The sequence below is a fragment of the Lissotriton helveticus genome, chromosome 6, assembly GCF_964261635.1.
Source record: "Lissotriton helveticus chromosome 6, aLisHel1.1, whole genome shotgun sequence".
NCBI lineage: Eukaryota > Metazoa > Chordata > Amphibia > Caudata > Salamandridae > Lissotriton > Lissotriton helveticus.
In genome coordinates, this window is record NC_136067.1 from 1,586,440,084 (window position 1) to 1,586,461,253 (window position 21,170).

A 21,170-nucleotide genomic window follows, 5' to 3' on the forward strand; every position below is an offset into this window, starting at 1 on the left:
TGCCATAGGAGAAAAGTAAAAGAGATACAACCACCACATAAACATGATAAATTGAGTAAATTGAGCAGCGAGAGAGGAGTGTAGCCTAAGAAGAGAGGGAAGAAAGAAAGAAGTAGAAAGAGGAGAGGAAAGAAAATGGAATTTAGACGAGGACATAGGGGAACATCGTCCCCCAGAAGGAGATATCAAAGAGGGTTGTATGACGTTACAACGCATGCTTTTACCACGCATGCTGTTACAACGCAGTTTTTACAACGCATGCTGTTACAACGCATAGCGCTTTGGGGTGCTGGATAGTGAATAGTTTAATTTACTATTCCAACTCCAGTCCCCGTGGATAGTAGGGAAGGTGTTGGATAGTAAATTAAAACTATTCCCTATCCTAGAGCGCCCCCCAGCGCAATGCGTTGTAATGGTTTTCGTTGTAAAACCTGCGTTGTAAAAGCACTACGTTGTAAAAGTTTAGTTCTAAAGGATGTTTCCCATCAAAGAGAGGATGGCAAAAAACCAAGTGGCTAGAACCATGAAGAACGACTGAACAGAAAACATTAGTGTGGGAGAGGGGGCGGCAAAAGACAGAACGACCGCACGGGAAGGAGACATCAATGAATGATAGGTTACCGTCCAAAAAAAAACTACAATGAAAGGGGAATCCGAAGACTAAAGGTAACCAAATGAGACAAATCAAGGGAACCTACCAGACAACCAGGAGAAACAGCAGCGGGATGGATTGCACATTACAGAGAACAGGACAACATGGATGGAAAATTTCCACAACAACACTGCGGAGGGGATACCTGCAGAACATGGGAGAGGATGAACAAAGGAGACATTAGAACATTACAAACTATGTAATGGGTGAAAATTAAACAAGACACAACAATAAATCAATAGCAGAACAGTTAAGATTTGCTCAGTTCCATAAGTTCTCCCTTGTGAGTGTGGATGAACTTCCATAAGTCTGAAGGATCTTCAAAACTAAAAGTTCTATCTTTATAGGTTACTTTGAAAAAGCACGGATGAATTAAACCATAGCGTGCATTCATCAATCTCAATGCCGGTCTGAGGTCCAGGAATTCTTTCCGACGAGTAGCAGTTGGTTTAGAAACATCTTGGGTGAAGAAGACTTTATTTCCAGACCAGAGCATCTGCTTGTGTTTAGCTGCATTGAGAATCGTCATGAGGTCAGAATATAGGAGGAAATAAGCAATTATGCCTCTAGGTTTAGAAGTAGAAGAGGTATTCCTAGGTCCTAAGTGATGAGCTCTTTGTATATTAAAGTCCGAAGATTTTGTGAGGCCGACAATTTGAAGGACTTGAGTTTTCAGAAATGTAATCCTGTCCGACCCTTCAGAACCTTCCGGAATACCATATATGCGAAGGTTATTGCGTCTGTTACGATTTTCCAAGTCCTCTGTGGTCTTTTTAAGCTGGCTGACCTCTTTGACCAGACTATCAACTCTGGCGACAACATCCTGCACATCACTAATCTTTTGTTCCACATCAGTAAGTCTAGTATCGAGGCTGGACCACTTGTCAACTAACCTCCGAAGGGTAGCCACAGTATCAGTCATAAATGGACGAATGAGACGCAGTTCCTCCATGATGTCTTCCAATGTGAGAGGAAGCAGTGATTTTGATGGGGAAGGTGGATCCTTTTTGATACGTTTACCAGAGGATGCAGTTGGTTCCTTACGATTGCCTGAAGAAGCCCCATGAGGTTTATTTGAATGTGTGGAATCCATTTCTTTTATTTTCCTATATTTGCTCAATCAACAGCTCTGCGTCCTACCATAGTTTCACCAAATGCCAAACTCGGGGAGTTTCTGATTACAAAAGTGTTGTACTTGGTCCTCTCTATAGAGGTCGCCCAAACTCTTTCCCTTTACCCGTCCTGTGTTCTGAACCTGTTTTTGTTGTCGTTAGCACTAAGTGTACTTTACCACTGCTAACCAGTTATTCAGTGATAAAGTGCTTGTGCTCTCTCCTTAAAACATGGTAGAATTGTCCCACACCTGATTGGCACATTTGATCTATTTATAAGTTCCTAGTAAAATGGTACACCATGTACCCAGGGCCTTTAAATTAAATACTACTTGTGGGCTTCAGCACGTGTTGTGCCGCCCACTTAGGTAGTTTTTTATAACAGGTCTCAGGCCAGCCATTGCAGCCTCTGTGCAGTTTTAAACCGTCAATTTGAATTGACAACATAAACCGTTTGCCGGGTCTAAACCTTCCTTTTTAATACATATAAGCAATCTCTAAAGCAGGTCCTAAACAGCCCATAGGGCAGTGTGCTTTGTATTTAAAAAGTAGGACTTTTTAAAAGTATTAAACTAATTTGGAAGTGTTAACTTTCATGATATTTTTCACTAGGGGTGGGCGTAGTTCGCGAAGTAGCGGAAGTGCACTTCGCACTACGCGAACTTCACGTAGCACTACGCGAGCTGCGTAGTAGCATGTTCGCACTGTGCAAGATGCGTTTTCAATGATTGCACAGTGCGGACAAGCATCCGGCACTGTGCAAGCATTGAAAACGCATCTTGCACAGTGCGAGCTGTAGTTTTCTGCTGCTCGAGGAGATTATTACTCGAGCGGCAGCTTTCTCAACGCGAACAGGTAGTTTCTCATTGAGAGCGGTCGCGAGCATGCGCAACCACTCACAATGAGAAACCTGACCTCCTCGCGTTGAGAATCTCGCCGGGATGTCATTTTGCTTGCTCGCGGTCGCGAACATGACGTTCAGGACCGCGAACAAGCAAAAAATGAGCACTGCACTACGCTACGCTGCACTACGCATGTTCGCACTGTGCTACGTGCCGCTCGCGTAGTGCGAAGTTGCAAAAACTTCGCAAACTCCGCGAGCGGAGCGTAGTGCTTCGCCCAGGCCTATTTTTCACTAATCCAAGGTCTATTTCTCGAACAGGACAACATTGGGTTACATTTAATAAATTATAACTTTTGATTGGGAATAGTTAGAAAAGTCATGTTTGGACTCCACTGAATTGTAATTTGTAATCCTCTTTAATGGTGAAGTCAAATTTTAGATTGCATTTAAAAAATGTAAAACACCATTTTTATAAAGTTGGTATGTTCCTGTCCTAAACTTTCTAAGGTCTCCTAGGAGATTCCAGCGACCTGGACCTGTTAATTGCTCTCCCCTCCCCCCATCAGAATTGACTATTGGGCCCTTATAGTTAACTATAGGACCTGTGTGTAGCTGGGAGAGGCCATCCTGACAGAATGGGAGGGGCAAAGCTGTTACCTGCTCTACTTACATTTCAATGGAGCTTCCATAGCACACTCCCAAAGAGCTTGACACCTGTCTACTGTCACCCTAGACATCTTGGAACCTGTGCAGGAAGGAAGGGAAATCTAGACCCATCTTTGTATGAAAAATCCAGACGTTTATTCCATTTCAAAACGGGCACCAAGTGTAAATAGTAGATCCTCAGACTCACTCTTCCATACACTCTTTGACCTGTGGAAGGCTACTAAAGGACTGTCTTGTACTCCAAAAAGCTGCTCTGCTGCTTGAGCCCTTCCTTATTCTTCAGACAACCGCCCTGCTGCTTGAGGACTTCCTTATTCTTCAGAGGGCTTCCCTGCTGCTTGACGTCTACTCTGCTGCTTGAAGGGAAGAGGACCATATCATTGAACCCAGGACAACCAGAGTGACTCAAAGGGTCTGTTGGCTGTCATTCTGTTTTAAGCTGCAGTGACAGAACAAGCTCCAGAGGCCTCCCTGCAACTACCCAGCTGACCTGCTTCAACTGGCCTGCATGAGTCCTGCTGGAGTGAGTTTCTTATTCCCCAAGAGGTGCCCCTCTAGGTCTTGGACCCTTGGCTGGGATAGGTTGGGCTACGCTTGTGAAATCCTGAAGTTTTTAACTTCATGTGCCGGACTTTAGGAAGTTAACTTTCTCAGCAGGACAAACCTTGTCCCTGTATCCGGCACACACTCCAACACGGTCGGTCTGAACTAGTGTGACCAACTACCCAGCATTAGCGCTTTCTATTTCTTGGTGATATGCAATTTTAAATGCTTAAATAAAAATATCTCCAGTTCTACGGATTAGATTTTTGTTTCATTTTATTAATTTACTAGGTCTCTATTTTCCTGAATTGGTGTGCCATTTTTCTTGAGTTGTGTTTTCACTTATTTACTGTTTGTGTGTTGCATAAATACTTAAAACAGTGGCTCCAAGTTAAGCCTGATTGCTTTTGTGCTAAGTTACCAGAGAGTTATGCACAAGTTAATTTAGTGACTTTTGTTGTGCACACTGACAAGAATTGTGGTTGTTGCCTGAAAAGGGGTTTCACCCACTCAACCTGAAAACCAATTTTCCACAAAAGGTAGGCTCCATTTTATATTAAACATCTGTTTGGAGTTTGTGTTCTCAACACCTTGAAAAATGACATCCTAATGAATTGTTTATGCTTCTCATCTCTTATGTCCTTGTGCGTCTGTTTGGTTTCTACCATCCCTTTCTGATGTGGTAATTGTAACTGAAGTGTTTGTGGCAGGTTTTGGATACCTGTTCTTTTCAACGGAGCCAGAAAGTTTCACTGTGTCCATCTGCTTCAGATCATGCCAGTTCCAACAGTTCAGTCTGGCCTGAGGCATAAGACCATGCCCAAGGGAATGGACTCTGCAACGCACTTTTACAATGAAGATTGCTGTCATCCCCATTCCCTGCATTATTTGTGCAGAGATGCTCAAGAAGCGGAAGTCAATAAAAGCAGCTGATTGGTCAAGGTGATCTGGGCCTTACGTAGACCACAGTGGATGGTTACTGACACCTGCCAGTCCTTCAAGGCACAACAGAACATGGACCCAGCATTCCTCAACCACGTGACTCCACCTTTTACTAGCTAGTTTTTATGGAACCATACAACACGTGCATGTTGAAGTTATTGATTGTCTACGAATGTTTGTAGACCACTCTGAATTGGATTACCAAGTTGGGGTGGGCCTAACTACCCGTCTTTGAGTATGTTCCAGTCCTCTGAGCTAGATCGAACTTCACCATTTTACTTTGTATGAATGAATGAGGATTATTTATATAGCACTCAGCTACAGAGTGTTCTGGCGCTTGGCATCAAAGAGAGGTGCTGGTGGGGGCAGGACCAACAGGCTTCCTGAAATCCTAAAGACTAAAAAGGTATGTTTTCAGTGCTTTTTTGTAAGCTTGCTTCCTCAGTTATTAATCTCCAATGACCAGGCATCTGGTTCCACACGTCCGTGGCCAATACCGTGAAGGAGGAACACCCTCTCCGTTGCTTTTTGGAATGGGGGACTGCTACCAGCGTTAATGGAGCACAGCGGTCACCCCGCTGTATACCTTAATCCTCTCTTTCAAGAATGAGGGACCCTTGTTATGGAGGGCTTGGTGTGTCAGAGTTGGGATTCAAACATTATGCGCTTGTGCATGGGGAGTCAGTGTAGCTTCTCGCGGAGATAAGATACTGACGAGTACTTGGGGAGCTTTTATAGTAGGTGGACCGCCATATTTTGTTTCACCTGCAGATGCTGGTTTAGGTAATCTGGTAGGCCCAGGTACGAAAGATTGACACAATCCGGCCTAGATAATATCAGAACCCTGACCACTGTGACCTGAGCATCATGAGGAATCTGGTGCAGGAATTTCCTGAGCAAGTGAATATAAAGGCAGGATTTTACAACTGCTGAAACCTGGGAACTGAAGAAAAGATGCAAATTAAACAGAACTTCCAGATTTCTTGCCATTTGGGTCATTGTTAGGCCAGGTTCCTGTCTATCCAGGGAGGAGGTTCAACCCAAACAATAGGATCTCAGTCTTGTCTGGGCTGCACTGTAATTTGTTCCTCCTGAGCAAGTCAAGTAGCGCCTTTATGCAAAGAGCGAATGTTTCTCTGGCGCCAAGTCCCCCTCGTAGGTAAGCAGGAGCTGCCTATTGTCCACATAAGATATGACTTTGAAGCCGAAAGATTCGACCAGGAATGCCAAAGGGGTCATATAAATATTGAAAAGGGTAGGGCTCAAGTCTGAGTCCTGAGGAACCCCCTATTTCAACTGTTTAGCTTCAGAAGAGCATGGGTTAATCCAGACTACCTGCTCTCACTTCTCTAGAAAAGAGCCTACCCATCCTTAGGCTCAGTCACCACACCCTGATGTTCCAGTCTTTGTAGAAGGATGCTGTGGTTCACCGTGCCAAATGCTGCTGACAGATCCAACAGCACCAAAGCAATGTTAAGACCAGAATTAAGGCTGGTTTTAATAGATTCAGTCTTCTAATAGTGCAGTTTCCTTGCTGTGTAGGGCTCGAAGGCAGGAATGGATGGGTGTAGCAGCTTTTATTCGGCCAAAAAAGTAGGGAGCTGGCAGTTTACTTCTTTTTCTAAAATCGTGGTGGCCACCGGCAAGAGTGAGACTAGTCTGAAATTAGCTAGCACTTCCAGGTCTGCATTAGCCTTTTTAGGAAGGGAGACAGCCAGCATTTTCCCTCTTCCAGGAATCTGGTATAACTCTCAAATTCAGCAAAACAGAATATTTCCTGATAAATGGGGTCCGAGTTGTCAACTACAGACATCCGCATATGAGGTAGGAGCGGAATCTCAGGATATCCCCATCTGCAGCTTTTAAACTGCACTTTCAGATCCACCGCCGTAGATGGTAAAAAAAAAAAAAGCATCAGCTTTGTCTCTGCTGATGGCCCTGAGGTTTGCAAATCAGCTCAGACACAGAACACCTACCCAGAAGGAAGAAAGTGGATTTTTTTTGTTTCGCAATACTTTATTCAGTTTTTAAATGAAAGAAAATCAGGGGTAAGAAAGGGGTTTGATGCATCTAAAGAAGTGGGTAACTTACTTGAGTGCCCCCTGTAAAAAACAGTCCCTGCTCTAGTAGACATGCAGTTAGATACACCTAAAATGTTGACTGTGTTCTCCAGTGTTTAATTTAGTGAGATATTGAATGTTATATATGTTGTTTATGTAAGGCATAGTTTAGTAACGGTTGCGGTTTGGAGCAAAATTTACCCCATCAATACAACCTCTCTCTGCAGAGTTTGGTGTAGGAAAGATGTTCTGTCTACGGTGGTTCAAATAGGATAATTGTGGCCTATTTTGGTAATAAGTTTAGGGCAGTGTAATAGCACAGCCTAGTGCTGCAGAGCTCAAGTAAAGGTAAATATAACCGATTTCTCATTATCAGCCTGGCTTCTTTGCTACAGCTTATGGCCCCATATTAGGACGATGTGCATGGCCTGATGCAATGTGATATTATGCAACACACAAAGACAATCATGCACTCATTTGGGAAATATAGCAGCACATTTCCATGGTTGGCTAAGTGCCTGAAGTGTGACTTTAGGAGGCCAGATATCGCCTAAATGGTGAAATGGGTTTGTATGTGTAGGCTTGGTTCTAAATGTTTAGGTCCTAAGAAAAAAACAGATACAAGCAGAATAATCTGAATAGAAAGGTCAAGTGTTGGAGCACATTCACTCTTTCTATTGTGAGCCCTGCTTCTTAATACCACCAACTCATGTCTGTGTGCTCATTCACAGTGACCACTTCCATACAGTTGATGCTCTAAGTGTACTCTCTTAGAAGTAGTGAGACCGCTGCAGTGTTGCATGGTTCAGTGGTGCCACATTTACTGGCCACTGGACATGAAGCTATATTATATTAGGCAGATTTGTAGAGTACAATATCACCCTGTGTGGTATCCTGGTTCTAAGCAGGTGTGCGTCTAGCAACACCTAGGGCCTAGTGGGACTACTCAAAAAGCCAGGTCTTCAGCTTCTCGCGTAATTCAAGAAATGAGGAGGAGGCTCTTATGGGTAGGGACAGGTGGCACCACGCTTTAGGAGCAATGTAGGAGGAGTCTCAACCCCTGGATCTGGCTTTCTGCATGCATGCGATGTGTGCAAGTAGTAGGGTGGACAAGCAGAGGTGCTGGAACATTTGTGAAAGCAGATGCAAAAAGTGCAGCGTGAGAGGTTGAGGATGATTCTGGCCACCAAGTTCTGCATGGTCTGCAGCCTTCTGTGAGTTTTCTGTTGATCCCGGCATTGAGGTGTTCCTGTAGTCCAGCTTGCTTGTGACCAGGGCATGGGTGATGGTTTTCTGGGTGCTGATTGGGAGTTATTTGAAAATCTTCCTCAGCATCTTCGGGGCATGGAAACATGAGGCTTGGGTAGTGGGGGTGGGTGTCGGGCCCTAGCTCTGTTGGCCTCCATCTGGAGTCCCAGGGCATATACTCTTCTCGAAGACCACAATTTAGGTCTTGGCATATATGTGCAAAAACATGGGTACGCTATGCCCTGACACTACAGGTGGTTTGCAGATTTATTGTTCCAGTTGTTGGTGACTGCAAAAGAGATGGTCTGTGGGGCAGTTTGGTGGTAGCGTGAGTTATGTGCAGTCCCGTAGACAAAGCAGTTGTGGGATATATTCTGGCCCATACAACTTCTGTCATGTTGCCTGTCCTAGATGAACTGCAACAGACTCGTTTAGAAGTAACAGCACACTGGCATTTGACATTTGAACTAGATTGGCTATGAGATGCTTTCAGTGAAACTGCTGGTCCAATGAAACGAGAGTTAAAGTTTGGTCCAGTTTGCCTTTAACCTAAACATGGATGGTATCAGAGCGGGCATTAGCCTCACAATTTCTGACCATGCCTAGGTCTAAAGACCTATAACTTACAACAATACATCATTGCAGGGATGTCTCCCCACACACACACTTTTGCCTTTAGTCTTTGCATCTACCCCATCCACCTCTGTACTGAATCCAGTCAGTTCCTCCAACCCTCATTGTAATAGTTGCTTTCCTTCCAGCTCCTGTGTTTCAACTCTCATTTCTCTATTCATACTTGTTTTGTCTTATTCGCCATTCTCTATGATAATCCTGACCTCTTAATCACAGCTCTGTTTCTTTGTAGCTACGTCTATGCAATGTGTCAATGTGCAAACCTATGCATACATGCAGGATCATCATCTTATGTGGTGGTAGCAGAACCTCATCAACACGTCATCAGCTGTGGTGAAAAATATGATTCTTTGTATACCATTCCTTCCTCCACACCCCTCTGTGCTGATGATCATGAGCACCATGACAGCCTGACCCGGATATTTTGACAATAGATTGCAAAGAGTTTCATACATTACACCTTTCACCTGTGTTGAAATGGTCAATGAAGACATAAGCTTCAGCTGTGATGTGTGATTCAGATATCCTACATTAGCCCATGTCTTGATCTGTTTTATGCTATTGAGTTAGTTTTATGTTCAGTGGGTATGATTCGTATTTCCCAATCTGTGGCAAATATGTTGCAGTACATTGGTGGTCAAAAAGTATATTGCACATTGATTACACTTTTAGGAAATAGCATTCTGAAGACTTATTCTCACTTTCACACGACTTCATAATAGAAGAAATGCCACTTACCAATGTAAAGTGTAATCGTTTTTGTCTTGTCAAAATCCCCCTTTTCTGGGATATGTCTCCTGCGTGGTATGGGTGTGTTGTCCTTCAACGTGTGCATCAGAACTGGGACCTTCCTATTATTTTGCCCTTGCATCACACAAACCTAGCGTGTGCTCAGAGGACTAAGCCTGTCCTTCAAAATGAGAGGTCCAGAACCTGTCCTGCGCCTTGCGGGGTTGGGGTTGCACACCCTCATTCTAGACAGAAAACTACCCTCCCAGTTCTGGGTGCTGCACATAAAACAGTGGTGGCAGTGTCCTGTTTATTTTAAATAGTTGATGAGACGTTATTTATGTATTAATGAGATTGTGGAATTTGTGTGTATGTCAAGTTCATGTGCATGTGCAGAGAGGCTGTGGAACATACGTGTTAGTGGAACTCTGTGTGTGAGTTTTAGTACCGAAGCTATTGGAATCCATTTTGGATCCTCCTAGTTAAGCATGGCACAAGATGGAGGATCAGGATAGCCTGTGGAAGTTTATTTCCCAGACACTGAAGTAGTGAGGGTAGAGACATGTCTAACTTTTGAAATTCTATAATAATTTTGGTAGCAAGAGGCTGTTCGTTAGTTCTTCCTGAGCACCGCCTTTTGGTGGATGGTCAGGGGTAGAGTGGGACTTCAATTTCTGTTGTTCAAGGCGAGGAGGGTCTAGGTGCAGAAACCTCATATTACTTTGCAGATACTGTCCTTGTGCTCCAACTGTGGGAAACATCACATTACATAAAGGCTTGTCTGGCTAGCCTTTCAGAAGGACACTTAAAGGGAGAGCCATCACAAACTGGTTATGAAGTTTGAGACCGTGTATTAACATTCCGTTTCTAGAAAATGTGCACGAAATTCGGATCCAAAGAACCCCGCTTTGTTACTCCTAAGTTCTCCTAACCAAGGAAAGAAGAGCATTTTGGAGTACTTGAAGTGCTGTGTAACCAGGCCAGGTGTATGCCTTGAGCGCCAGTCTCCCAGAGGTGAGGGCACTTCACCCGAAGTCTACACTTTTTGCTGGAGTGGCTTGAGAGTCTGTGTAATGCCTAGACGACTCCCTGCTGAGAGGTAAGGTTAATATGTGTGCCTGGCCCTACAAGAGGAGAGACTGTTCAGGAATAGATTCCCAGTACAGTCCGGGTGTGAGAAACACCCTGTATTGGGGAGCAAAGCCAAGAGCGACCCATAGCATCAGTGGTCTTCTGATCTCTGTGTGGTTCTGGCTGAGAACTGCATCTAAAGACTTTACCAGCTCAAATGTGGCCATGTCTCCTGATAGCTGCTACAGGTAGCTGGTGGTGCTGCAGAAACCAAGTAAGACTCATCGTAGATGAGTGGTGCCTGGTCGGCCTGGGAGGCTGCCTCAACACTTTGACGCTAAAAGTAGCCGGTTGTCCTGGAAAGTTACAACTGCTGAAGAAGTCAGGCCATGACCTCTAGACCTGCCATGATGTAATCACCCAACAATACTGATGCTTTGCGACGGTGTGGAGCTGGATGGCCTGACAGTGCTTGGGGAGTTGTGCTGTGCTGTGACCTGCCACACTGCAACCGTCCATCAATGTGTGTGCTGAGGAGAGGCTGCTGTGGGAACAGAAGACTCCATCTACATCCGTCACAGGACCCAAACTGTGAAATTAGTGCTCAGGCACCATGAGGGTTCAACTGCGACCAAAGCACAGTACTGCAAAATGCTCTGACGAAGTTGAGCTCGAGGGCTTGAGACTTTCTGCCCACATTAAACCTGTGATAGGAACTATCGACTGAGTGGCAGAACTAAAAACCACATGAGGATTACCCGTGAGCTAATCTGCATTTGAGCATAATTTCTGCATCTGCTATAGACTATGCTGAATAATTGCCGGGGTCATCCAGGGGAGAGAATACTTGAGCAGTGGGTAGTATTTACCTTTGGTATGTGATTAAAGCAATTGGTTTTACTAAAAAGGCAAGCACTGATGTGGACAATAAGTTGATTGAGTCTATTGATTGACACCTGAGTATTGAGCTCTTGTCCTCTCACACTTCCTTCCAAAAAAGCCTTTGATTACTCACCCTCCCTACCCTGAGAGTCATGTGTGGAGAGGGCTGTACTTGGCTCCGTTTGCAGAGTGATAGTAGAACAGACGACCGCACACCGGTGGCGAACAAGCTCATCCGCTGCAGTTGGGACAACATAGACCTTGTCTGTCCTGTGACCCCTGGTCTGGCACCATTTTTGCGGATGCATTGACCATTTTGAAAATGTCCAGATTACTGAATTTTCATAGCAGTTCCTAAACTTAAATCTTTCATTATTTAGCGACAAGATCTTTTAAAGTCTAAATGCAGAAGTTGCATTCACTTTTGTATGTGTAGTGCTGTGTCTTTTGGAACTGCCCTATATGACCTCTGAGTGGTGTATTTCTCACTCAACGGGTGGATAGTTGGAGGAGGCTGGATGGGATTGCAGTAGTATGCCTTGGTGTGCGTGTAAAGTATTAATCTGGCAGACTAGTACGTACTGTGATTTGTATTGCCTTCCCTAAGGCCCTCTTTCTTGCCTTCCTTTCCTCTCCAGTGTTTGGGCTGTGGTTCTCCGTTTTGTTTGTGAACCACAAAAATGAATGTATGTTTGGTACCTTTGCCATGTGTACATGTATTCCTGAGAAGTCCATTTTTTTGGGGAACAAAGCCCCTATGATTGAAGTGTTTTTCCCAGAAACTCAGAAAAATTTTGTCTATTGCCAAAGAAACTAGGATTCAGACCCAGATCTGCAAGTCCAGGGTTAGCAATATGTGAACGGAAATGATGCGTGGGTCTTTGGAAAAAGATCCCAACTAATAAAACAAATTGCAGTGGTATATACACTCGTCGGACAACTGCAATGTCCAATTTTTAAAGATAAAAATGACATTCATTAATGTTGAAAAGGTTTTGTATTTACGATAATGCATATATTTGGCTGGCCAAAAACAGGCAGTGTCACTCCAAGATCGCGTGATCTTTTTTGCATCATAGGCAAAGTCCTTTTTCCCCAGCAACAGTACTTGCTATACATTCAAACTCAACATAGAGCACATAATTTTTACTCTGTACTAGAAGTGGGCCCAGATTGCCTGCTTTTCCCACCAGGCATTTCCCCAGTGGGCTGGGGCTAATGGAGGTTGTGTTTTAAGGCAGGGGTCTGCTGCTGGGGCCTCTGCCACGTACTCCAGCTTCCTCAAGTGGGGCTGTCTGGAGTGGGGTGGCTTTCTACAAAGAGGGAGATGAAAGAAGGTGAATGGGTCAGGGCTGGTCGAACATACAATGCATGGATACAACACATCTGCCAGCGATGCTTTTAGTTTCAAGTTCGCCCCTGACTAGAAGTATAACAATGGCGGCTGGTAGGGGGTGAGGGGTGAAAAAGAAAAAAAAATGTACCTCTGCACGCCGCCTTCTCTCCTCCCAGAAGCAGGAAGCACACATGCTGCCCTAAGCCAATCACAACGCTGCTGTCACAAGCCATGACCGCAGTGCTGTGATTGGTCTGAGCACTGTGGTTCGGCACTGAGACAGGGACTGAGAGCCAGTGCATGAGCTTCACCCAGGCTGTGCATTACAGCCCGGTGGAGAACATGCGAAGTACGCATAAATGTTTGGCTACCCCAAGACGGCCGGCCAAACCGCCATGCGCACTTAAGTGCACATATTTCCTCCTCACCCCGTTGGCTGTGACGACAGCCAAACCCCGCCCCAAAACTAGATTCAACACAGGAGAAAAAAATGATAATAACATTTTATCATTTTATTCTTCCTTTTTTTCCTTGCTAAAAGCAGTGGGGTGACACTCCTCCGCCTTCGGAGTATGCTACACTGAAGTATTTGTCGTACTATCATGAACCTCTGTAAGATGGAATGTCAAGTGTGACTCGACTCAAGAAGGTATTGTGAGATCATGGTAATTCCTGTAACTGGCTGTTTGGCGAGTTTTGGTCTGCCACCAGTAACTGTGATGAGTGAGAATGCCACCCACGTCCAGTGCACACAGACACTAAAACTAAAAACTTGACTGTGATAAAATCCAATAGTGTTAACTTGTAAAACGTACTATTTGTGTGAAATGAATCAAGAGCTCAAGTTGTACTCCACAGGTCAGCTGGCGCACCCCAGTGTACTGCAAAGGACTTTCTGAGCTTTGCATACAATGCTAAAAATGCTATATTCTGCAGTCGGGGCGAGCGGGACACTTTCCTATTGATTATTTCGGAAAGTATAGCAGCCACAATTATTCACAAGGAGCAATCTAAATGTCATTCATGCTCAGCTGCCTTAAAGTATTCAGATGCTTTTGGTCATCCCTTGAAGAATTCATTACAGAGGTTTTGAATCGTCACTCATTTGTGGCTTTTCTAACTTGTATTTTTACAAGCACATGCAAAGCTAATAGGCCTGAGATTAAAGTGCCGACTCGTGCAGTATTAGCACATTAGTGCACAACACCGGGAGGGAGCCTAGCCTGCTAAGACAGAGGGGTAGAGTTGGAAAGTAGTCCCTTCTGTAGTTTAATGGAAGCCCTCGACTGGAGTTGGAAGGATGTATCCAAGCAGCAATAATATTAGATAAGAGATTAATGCTTCATAGGGCTGGGCCAAGACATGATTGACAAAGTTTCAAGTTGATGGCTGAAACAGGCTTGTTGAAGAAATCCAGTATCTGAAAGGTGTAATTCATAAGCTCCCTTTATGGGCTACGCTGTCAAAACCCATACCTAAAAATGGCTACTCGTGAAGTAGTTTTGCGAATTGATGGCTCTCAGCTGGATAATCTCATATGCTTCAACAGTGGCAGCCATAATAACAAGGACTGACACATGTTTTGATATTATAATTCTTTTGCATGTAGAGTCCTAGGTTCAAGGGAGGTTAGCGTAAACCTTGATATTGAAATCCAACAATGTTGTAGGGATGTTTTGATGTCACAGTACAGTCTTTGTTGATTTTATTGACTTAGCATTGTTTTTGGTGCATACTTCATATTACTTTTCAATACTGATTAAACTTTCTTTCTTTCAGGAGTTTGTCAAGGAGCTCCTTAATCGTATAAGGGGAATGCGAAAATTGAGTCCTCCGCAAAAGAAGGCTACATAACTTCACGTAGCATTGTCCTTTAAAATATGCGGAAAAGGAACTGGAACTTAAGATACAAGAAGTTTTCATCTTTCAGAGAAATGTACATTTTGTCACTGAGGTCCTGCCTAAGAGTTTTTAAGTTTCCTTTCGCGCGAGTGGATTTTTTTTTTAATACCAAGACTGTCTGGTCTGGAAAGCTGACAGCCTGTTGCACAGAAGAGTGGCAGATGTTTCATAGCAGCACCTGTTTCCTGCTGGGACCCTGTCACACATGACGAACTGGAAAGTTCTATTCAATTCTTGAATCTAAAGATGTTTTCTCCTTCATTAGAACTGGTTGAACAACTTTTATTGTGTGATTGTTTTGCGCACCCATTTACTTCTGTATGTCAAACTTCTTGGACTTGTACATAGTTAATTTATCACATGGGTGTGCTTGTGTGTGCTCTTTCACTTGGAAGCTAGCCATTGGGAAAGGAAGCGTTTATGCACTACTATATTTAATTTGATGTAGGGTTATAAGAGAGCAATAAGAGGAGGATTCCTAAGATAAGTGCTGCCAGCGACTACTTTGTTTTAAAAATTGGTATGGAAGTAGCAGCCATTTAAAATGAAAACAGTGTGTGTATTCCGGAGGTCAAAGGGCTTAACATACAGGTGTCCTAGTCGGCTACTTTGATAATTTGCCAAAATGTCATTGTATCATATTCCACTGCATTATATTAGTGTATCTTTAGGTGTACGTTGATTGGAGTAGATATATTACAGCACCGTCAGAACAATGTTTTTAACAAGGGGGGAGCTAATGCTACAAACATCAGCTGCCTTATATACTTTGACATTACCTTTTTTCATGTTCAGCCAAAACAGGTAAGTACTGTACCTTTTATCTGATCAAAGTCTGAAAAGTGTGGGTATACTTGTTTTGTGGTGTATGAAATAGAAACGCAAAAGTAGAACATTTACAATTGATTGCGACTGTCTTCGTGAGGAACAATTTACTCTTGCGCCTTTTTCTCAGGATGTGGGTGAGATGCACTAATTCTAACATTCTTTGCTGAAATACCCACACTTCTGAAAACTATGGACTAGCACAACGAATTCTCACAAGTAGACAAAATAGTTCTATGATTACTGGAAGCCATTTCATGATAGCCAATGGTATCCACTTTATTTTTAGCATGTACCTATTTTGTTGAGTGGATAAATGTAAAGTCAATTGCTTGCAAAATATAACGCCATGTCATACATGGACATGAGAAAAAAATCTAGTAGAATTTTCATAAGAAAAAGGCACAAGAGTTCAACTTTGACAGAATGTTGCTCAAGGCACAATAACAAAGTCAGCACTCCATCTAGCATTTTTATATTATGGATGCTCTGGGTATATTTTATTGTTTTTAAGAGACATACATATTTGTGAGGTTCCTGTACACTGGCAAGTTTGTTTTTTTAAATGTATTTAATTTTGTAACATTTATGATGATTTTATTTACTGATATTTGCTGAAATAAACACTGGAAAATGAAGTCACACTTTTTTGGTCACAAATATTGTAATTTAAATAATGCATAAGAGGAAACATTGTGTATTGAAACAGAGTGTAACATATACCGTTCTATAGAAATCACTGTAAAGCACAAAGAAAAGATGGGCAGAACAATCACCCACAGAGGAACCCACTGAGGGTTTGTCTTAACACCTGAACTATGAACAAAATACAGTAATCAAAGAATGAAAGAACAGTGCACATATTCATCTACTTTGAAAGGAGTGTTCATTTGCTCCAGGATTACTATAGAGGAATCATTTTCCATGCCACTGTGGAATCTTGCCCGTAAAGTACACATGTTGCAACCCTTATTAGGATGCACATTCCAGGTATAATCCCTCATTGGGGAGCATTGAACCAAGGACAGAATCCCAGATTTAATTAAATGTTCTCTTCATTTTTCAATCTGTACAATCCTTTCTGCACAGGCAGGTAATCTTGACGTTTACAAGAATATACTACTTGCAAAAAATGTATCCCAAAGATTGTCCTTTTTTTCTCATGATGTACAGGATGTCCTTTTTGCAAAGATGTATATATATTTTTTAGAAATTTGAGCTCTTGTGATAAACAATTTAGGGGTAACTTCATAATTACATAAACACTGTGAAGCGCAGAGTTCATTTCTGCAGAGGATTTATAGAAATACTAATGTTGGTAGTCTCTATCTTTTAGCAACTAGCAACTTTTTCTAGGTTGTCTTTTATTATAATTTCAGAAAGTCGACTCTTAATTGATCAAACATTGATGAACTATAATAAAAATTAATCCAATTTGGCAAAATAGACAAATGAATCCTCTTCAATACTTCGCAGCAAGCAATTTACCGTACCGGCTCACAAAGTTTTGAAAGAGATAGCTAATCAATCTAAACAGTTTTGGGTTTCATCACGCAAGCTGCAAAAAGAAAATGTGCCTTATGTTTAGCAGCTGGGCTTACTGGGATAATAGAAAAGCGTCTAAGTTTTATCAGTTCACAAATGGGGTTTGAGGAAAAAATGACAGGCATCCTTTAATTCAGTTAGAACTACATATCCTATGATAGTTGATGTCTGGAAACTCAACACCATATTTTTTATATAATGCTTTGGAAGCAAGAACCTTCCATTTCAATTTAAATGGTTAAGGATTCTGACATCTATGTTGACATCCGAAATAGTTTACATGGTTTGATAGAACAATAACATCTCAGACTATGATAAAGACCTAGGAGTGGATATTATTAACCAGCGTAAATGTTAAAAAATATTTCAAATGTTCGAAATTTCAACACAGTAATATTAACATGTTCATGAATTGATGAAGCTTGAAGTTATGGAACGTTCAGCAATGTTGGCCCAATACTCTAATTTGTTTTCAAACCAAAAGTGGATATGGTTGTCAGCTGCACAAATTAGGAAGCACATCTGCTACTGCTCAAAGTTGTGCCAGGGGCATATATTATCAGTAGGCAGAAGACGGAATACCCACATGGTACACTGCATGAATACTTTCAGTAAGGGTAGTTCCACTGATTCTAAGTCTCTGGCTATGGTTTGAGGGAAATGATTGGATCCGCGTTGAGGCCAGTCTAATCAAGCTTGCCCAAATTTTGCCAGGCTAGAACTAATCATGCAGTCCTGAAGCCATATTTGCCTTATCAGCCTAGAGGCTGACATAACATGCTGCAGTCCACAGGTGATATTTAGCTTCCTTGCCGTCGTTATTTTCTGTACCACGTACTATGACCATATTGATAAGTTAAGTATGACAATTTGGGTCTTGCTAATTATATCATTTTTAGGGCGGAGGTCAGAGAAGCAGTGCCCTAGTGCCCGGTGTAGGACTCAAAACTGTGGTGGCATGGTGGGTAAAAGGACAATGGGCTGAGATGTTATTCCAAGCAATTGCCAGTGATAAGACTTATTGTAAGCATCATCCCATCACCTTTTGTGGTTTGATGTAATGCCTTTAGTGGCCAGGGGAAGCCCAGCCATGGATCCAGTGCTCACTGTGCCACTGAAGCCAAGCTACACCTGACTGAAGAGTCCCAATCAGGGCAAAAATGGTCATGAGTTGCTGGTGTTCCAGATCAGGGAGGGCATGGCTTGGCAGTTCGGGCTGGAGTGAACCTGTTGGAGCAGGGTCAAGACTGATTTGTATATGGCTAGGTTCAAACTGTGAAGGCATAGTTTGCAAAATAACGATGGGTAAGAATGCTACCCTGAGCGATTGCAATGGTTAGACTTACTGAAAGCATTTCTTCCATTACCTTTTGTTTATTTAATGTAGTTTAAAAAACAGCTCCATCAGTCAGTTCAAATGTGTTGTACATGCCTAAAAGAGGCATTTTCTGACATGCCATCTAAAAAGTCATTGTTATTTATGTAACACATCAACTGGGTTTTTTTCCACTGAATATTAACAAACTCGGTGAGATTAATTTTATCAGTATCCAGAGAAGATGCCAGTAATCTTGTTCAATATATCTATTGTATCTAGTACATAAAAAGTTTAGCTACAATCTTCGTCAAAAAGAAGTCTGCCTGATTCCAGCACCTACAATATTTTGTGTATGTAGTTAGAGCCTTCCCCTTCATTTTCTGTCTCTGTTTTGCCAACTAAGACATGCCAGTACCTGGGCAGAATCCAATCAGGAAGTCCTCAACTTTGGGCCAGTGTATGCATTTTCTTTTTTTTTCTTTTCGGTGGACTGTTGTTCCTGGAGTGGTACGAGACCATTATGGGGGGACTCTGGTGAGCCGTTGTCTCATTTGGGTGCATATTTGAAAATGAGGCTGGGAAGAAGAGCAGTCTTTACTAGATGCTTTCCCCTTAACAAATTTTCAGGCATGCACAATTCCTACTGAAGTCATTAGAGAGAACAAATTGTTCAACACAGTTTTAATGAGTGAGGGAATATGTGGCGTTCATGAGGTACTTGGGTTTGTGTTCAGCATGAATTGATTTCCTATCTGAAACTATGACCATTCCTTCATGAGACTGCTGTTTTGTCATTTGTATATTTCTTCTTACAGGGGCCGTTCAAATTTAAAATCATTGAGATGCCACTATAACTTACTGGATGTGCAGTGAGTGCCATCAGGCCCTTCTGAGGCATTTGATTTTAGACCTGATAAATCTACATCAATATGTACCCAGCAGTGAAACAAATTGAGGTTTCCATAATAAAATGTACATTGTTTGAAGACCATTAATGTTTGAATTATAAAAATACGTTTATATTTGACTGGGATTCAAATTAACAGCTGTGGGATGGAGTGTGTGGGCCAGACAACATAGAAGCATTTCATCCTAATGTTAATAGAGCTTTGACGTAAGATGGGGAGTAGCAGTTGTTCTAACCAGCAAATGGCAAACAGAGCTCACAGGACCAGATTCACAAAGCTAATTCTATGTCCTGGTGTCTTACCCCGGGCGTGATTTGCACCAGAAAATTCAAGCCTTGTTCGCAAGGCATTTTGTGTGAGTTGGTATGTTTTACTCAGGAGATATCCGTGGAACTCATAGGTTTCGTGAAGCTTGTTGGTTTTCTGAGTCTCACAAGCATCCGTTAAGAGCTGCTGAAACATTTTCGTTGAGCGAACACAATACAGAGCACAGCGCTGAAAAAGAAAAGGCAATAACTGACAAAGGAACATTTTTGTTTGTTGGTGAAGTGAGTTGATAGTAAGGTACACTCCACTTCATATTAGGTATGTGAATGTTATAATGGCAGACCGACAAAGGATTCCCATTTCAACCTAGGTTTTGAAGTTACACATAGTACCAATTCTATTTCTCTACATATCATTGTAAATAGTCTGTCTTCTGCTAATACTAATTAGATTGCTTTTCCAATAAAAAAAAACTCTGGGAAAGCCAATAGGCCTCATCTATGGGAGAGCTATTGACTTTGTCACTTTCTTTTAGCAATTTTGTACAGCAACATGGCTGCAAATTAGGAAAAAAAACTATGACGTGGCCATCACTGACTGTGAGAGGGCAGTGATCCATTTTCATAGTATATGATTGATCTCGCTCTTCAGAAAAAACACAGTTTAATTATCTTACATCCAAGCTAAAGCTGGTCGTGTTGGCCCACATGAGGACAGCGCCAAAAAGACCACCAAGAGCATGGTGTGTAGCACAGTCTGCATCGTTGTAGCATTTTGAAACCCACTGGCATGACTTTTGGAAGTTTTTTCCTAGCAGAACGGAAGGGGTTAAGAAATTAAGTGAGTTGTGGTGGGGGGGGATGCGGTCAAGCAGCAAGGGGGAGGGGCAGGATAAACTGGGCAAGCAACAATACATTAAGAGGGTGAGAGGGCAGAGCAAGCCATAATGTGGGAAAGGGCAGGGATGAAGGGGGTGCAAGTAAAGGGGAATAACGTACCTCTGAAAGTGGTGAACAGTGGAAGGACACTAGGCAGGGGAAGCAGTACTTGGACCAAGCTCCATGGTAGGGGTAAACGCACAAAGAGGAAGTAAGAAAAAGGTTGCAAGCATGTATTCCTCCTTTCCAAATATTTGAATTCACCCCCATCAATGGGTATATTTTGCTTGATTGAACAAAGAGGAAGTGAATCTTGCAAAGACAAGAAAGGAAATGAGTGACTATGAAGCCAACCAATAGACTGGCTCTAAGCCCTGTATAAGTAAAAAAAGTCTTGAAAACAACAGCGTATACATGGTCTCAGGTGAGATCTCAGATTTAGGGTGAAGGGTAGGGGGTAAGCTGTCAGACTCAGGGAGGCTGCCAAACATACTAAAGGGCATAAAACAAACCACAGTGCCCCAAAAACATTTAAGAAGCTCTAGGGTGAAGGCAGCAGAGTGTTGAAGGAAAGGGAGGGAATGTTTCCTACCTGATGGGAGACAGCCTTCCTCTGCAGGACTTTTTGCACGTGGGTAAGTGCCACATAGGTAAGTATTTGTACTTTTGCCCTGCAGTATTCTACTACTCAGATAAGATTTAAATTACATACTTTGTATTTTTTTTTTTAAACTGCGATTTTAGGGTATAGGAATGGGTAGAGGTATAGGAAGGTAAAAGCAACTTGAGGGTTCTTTGTGGTGAAAAGG

At 42.5% G+C, this 21,170-nt stretch overlaps 1 protein-coding gene across 1 annotated transcript in view; it reads left to right on the forward strand.

The window, feature by feature from the left end:
• PPP1R14C (protein phosphatase 1 regulatory inhibitor subunit 14C) overlaps positions 1-16,083 on the forward strand; it is a 229,841-nt gene extending 213,758 nt beyond the window's left edge. Inside the window, exon 4 of the mRNA XM_078649383.1 lies at positions 14,498-16,083. Coding sequence (XP_078505509.1) covers positions 14,498-14,572 — 75 coding nt within the window. The 3' untranslated portion in view covers positions 14,573-16,083. The remainder of the gene's footprint in view (positions 1-14,497) is intronic.
• Positions 16,084-21,170: the final 5,087 nt, after the last annotated feature.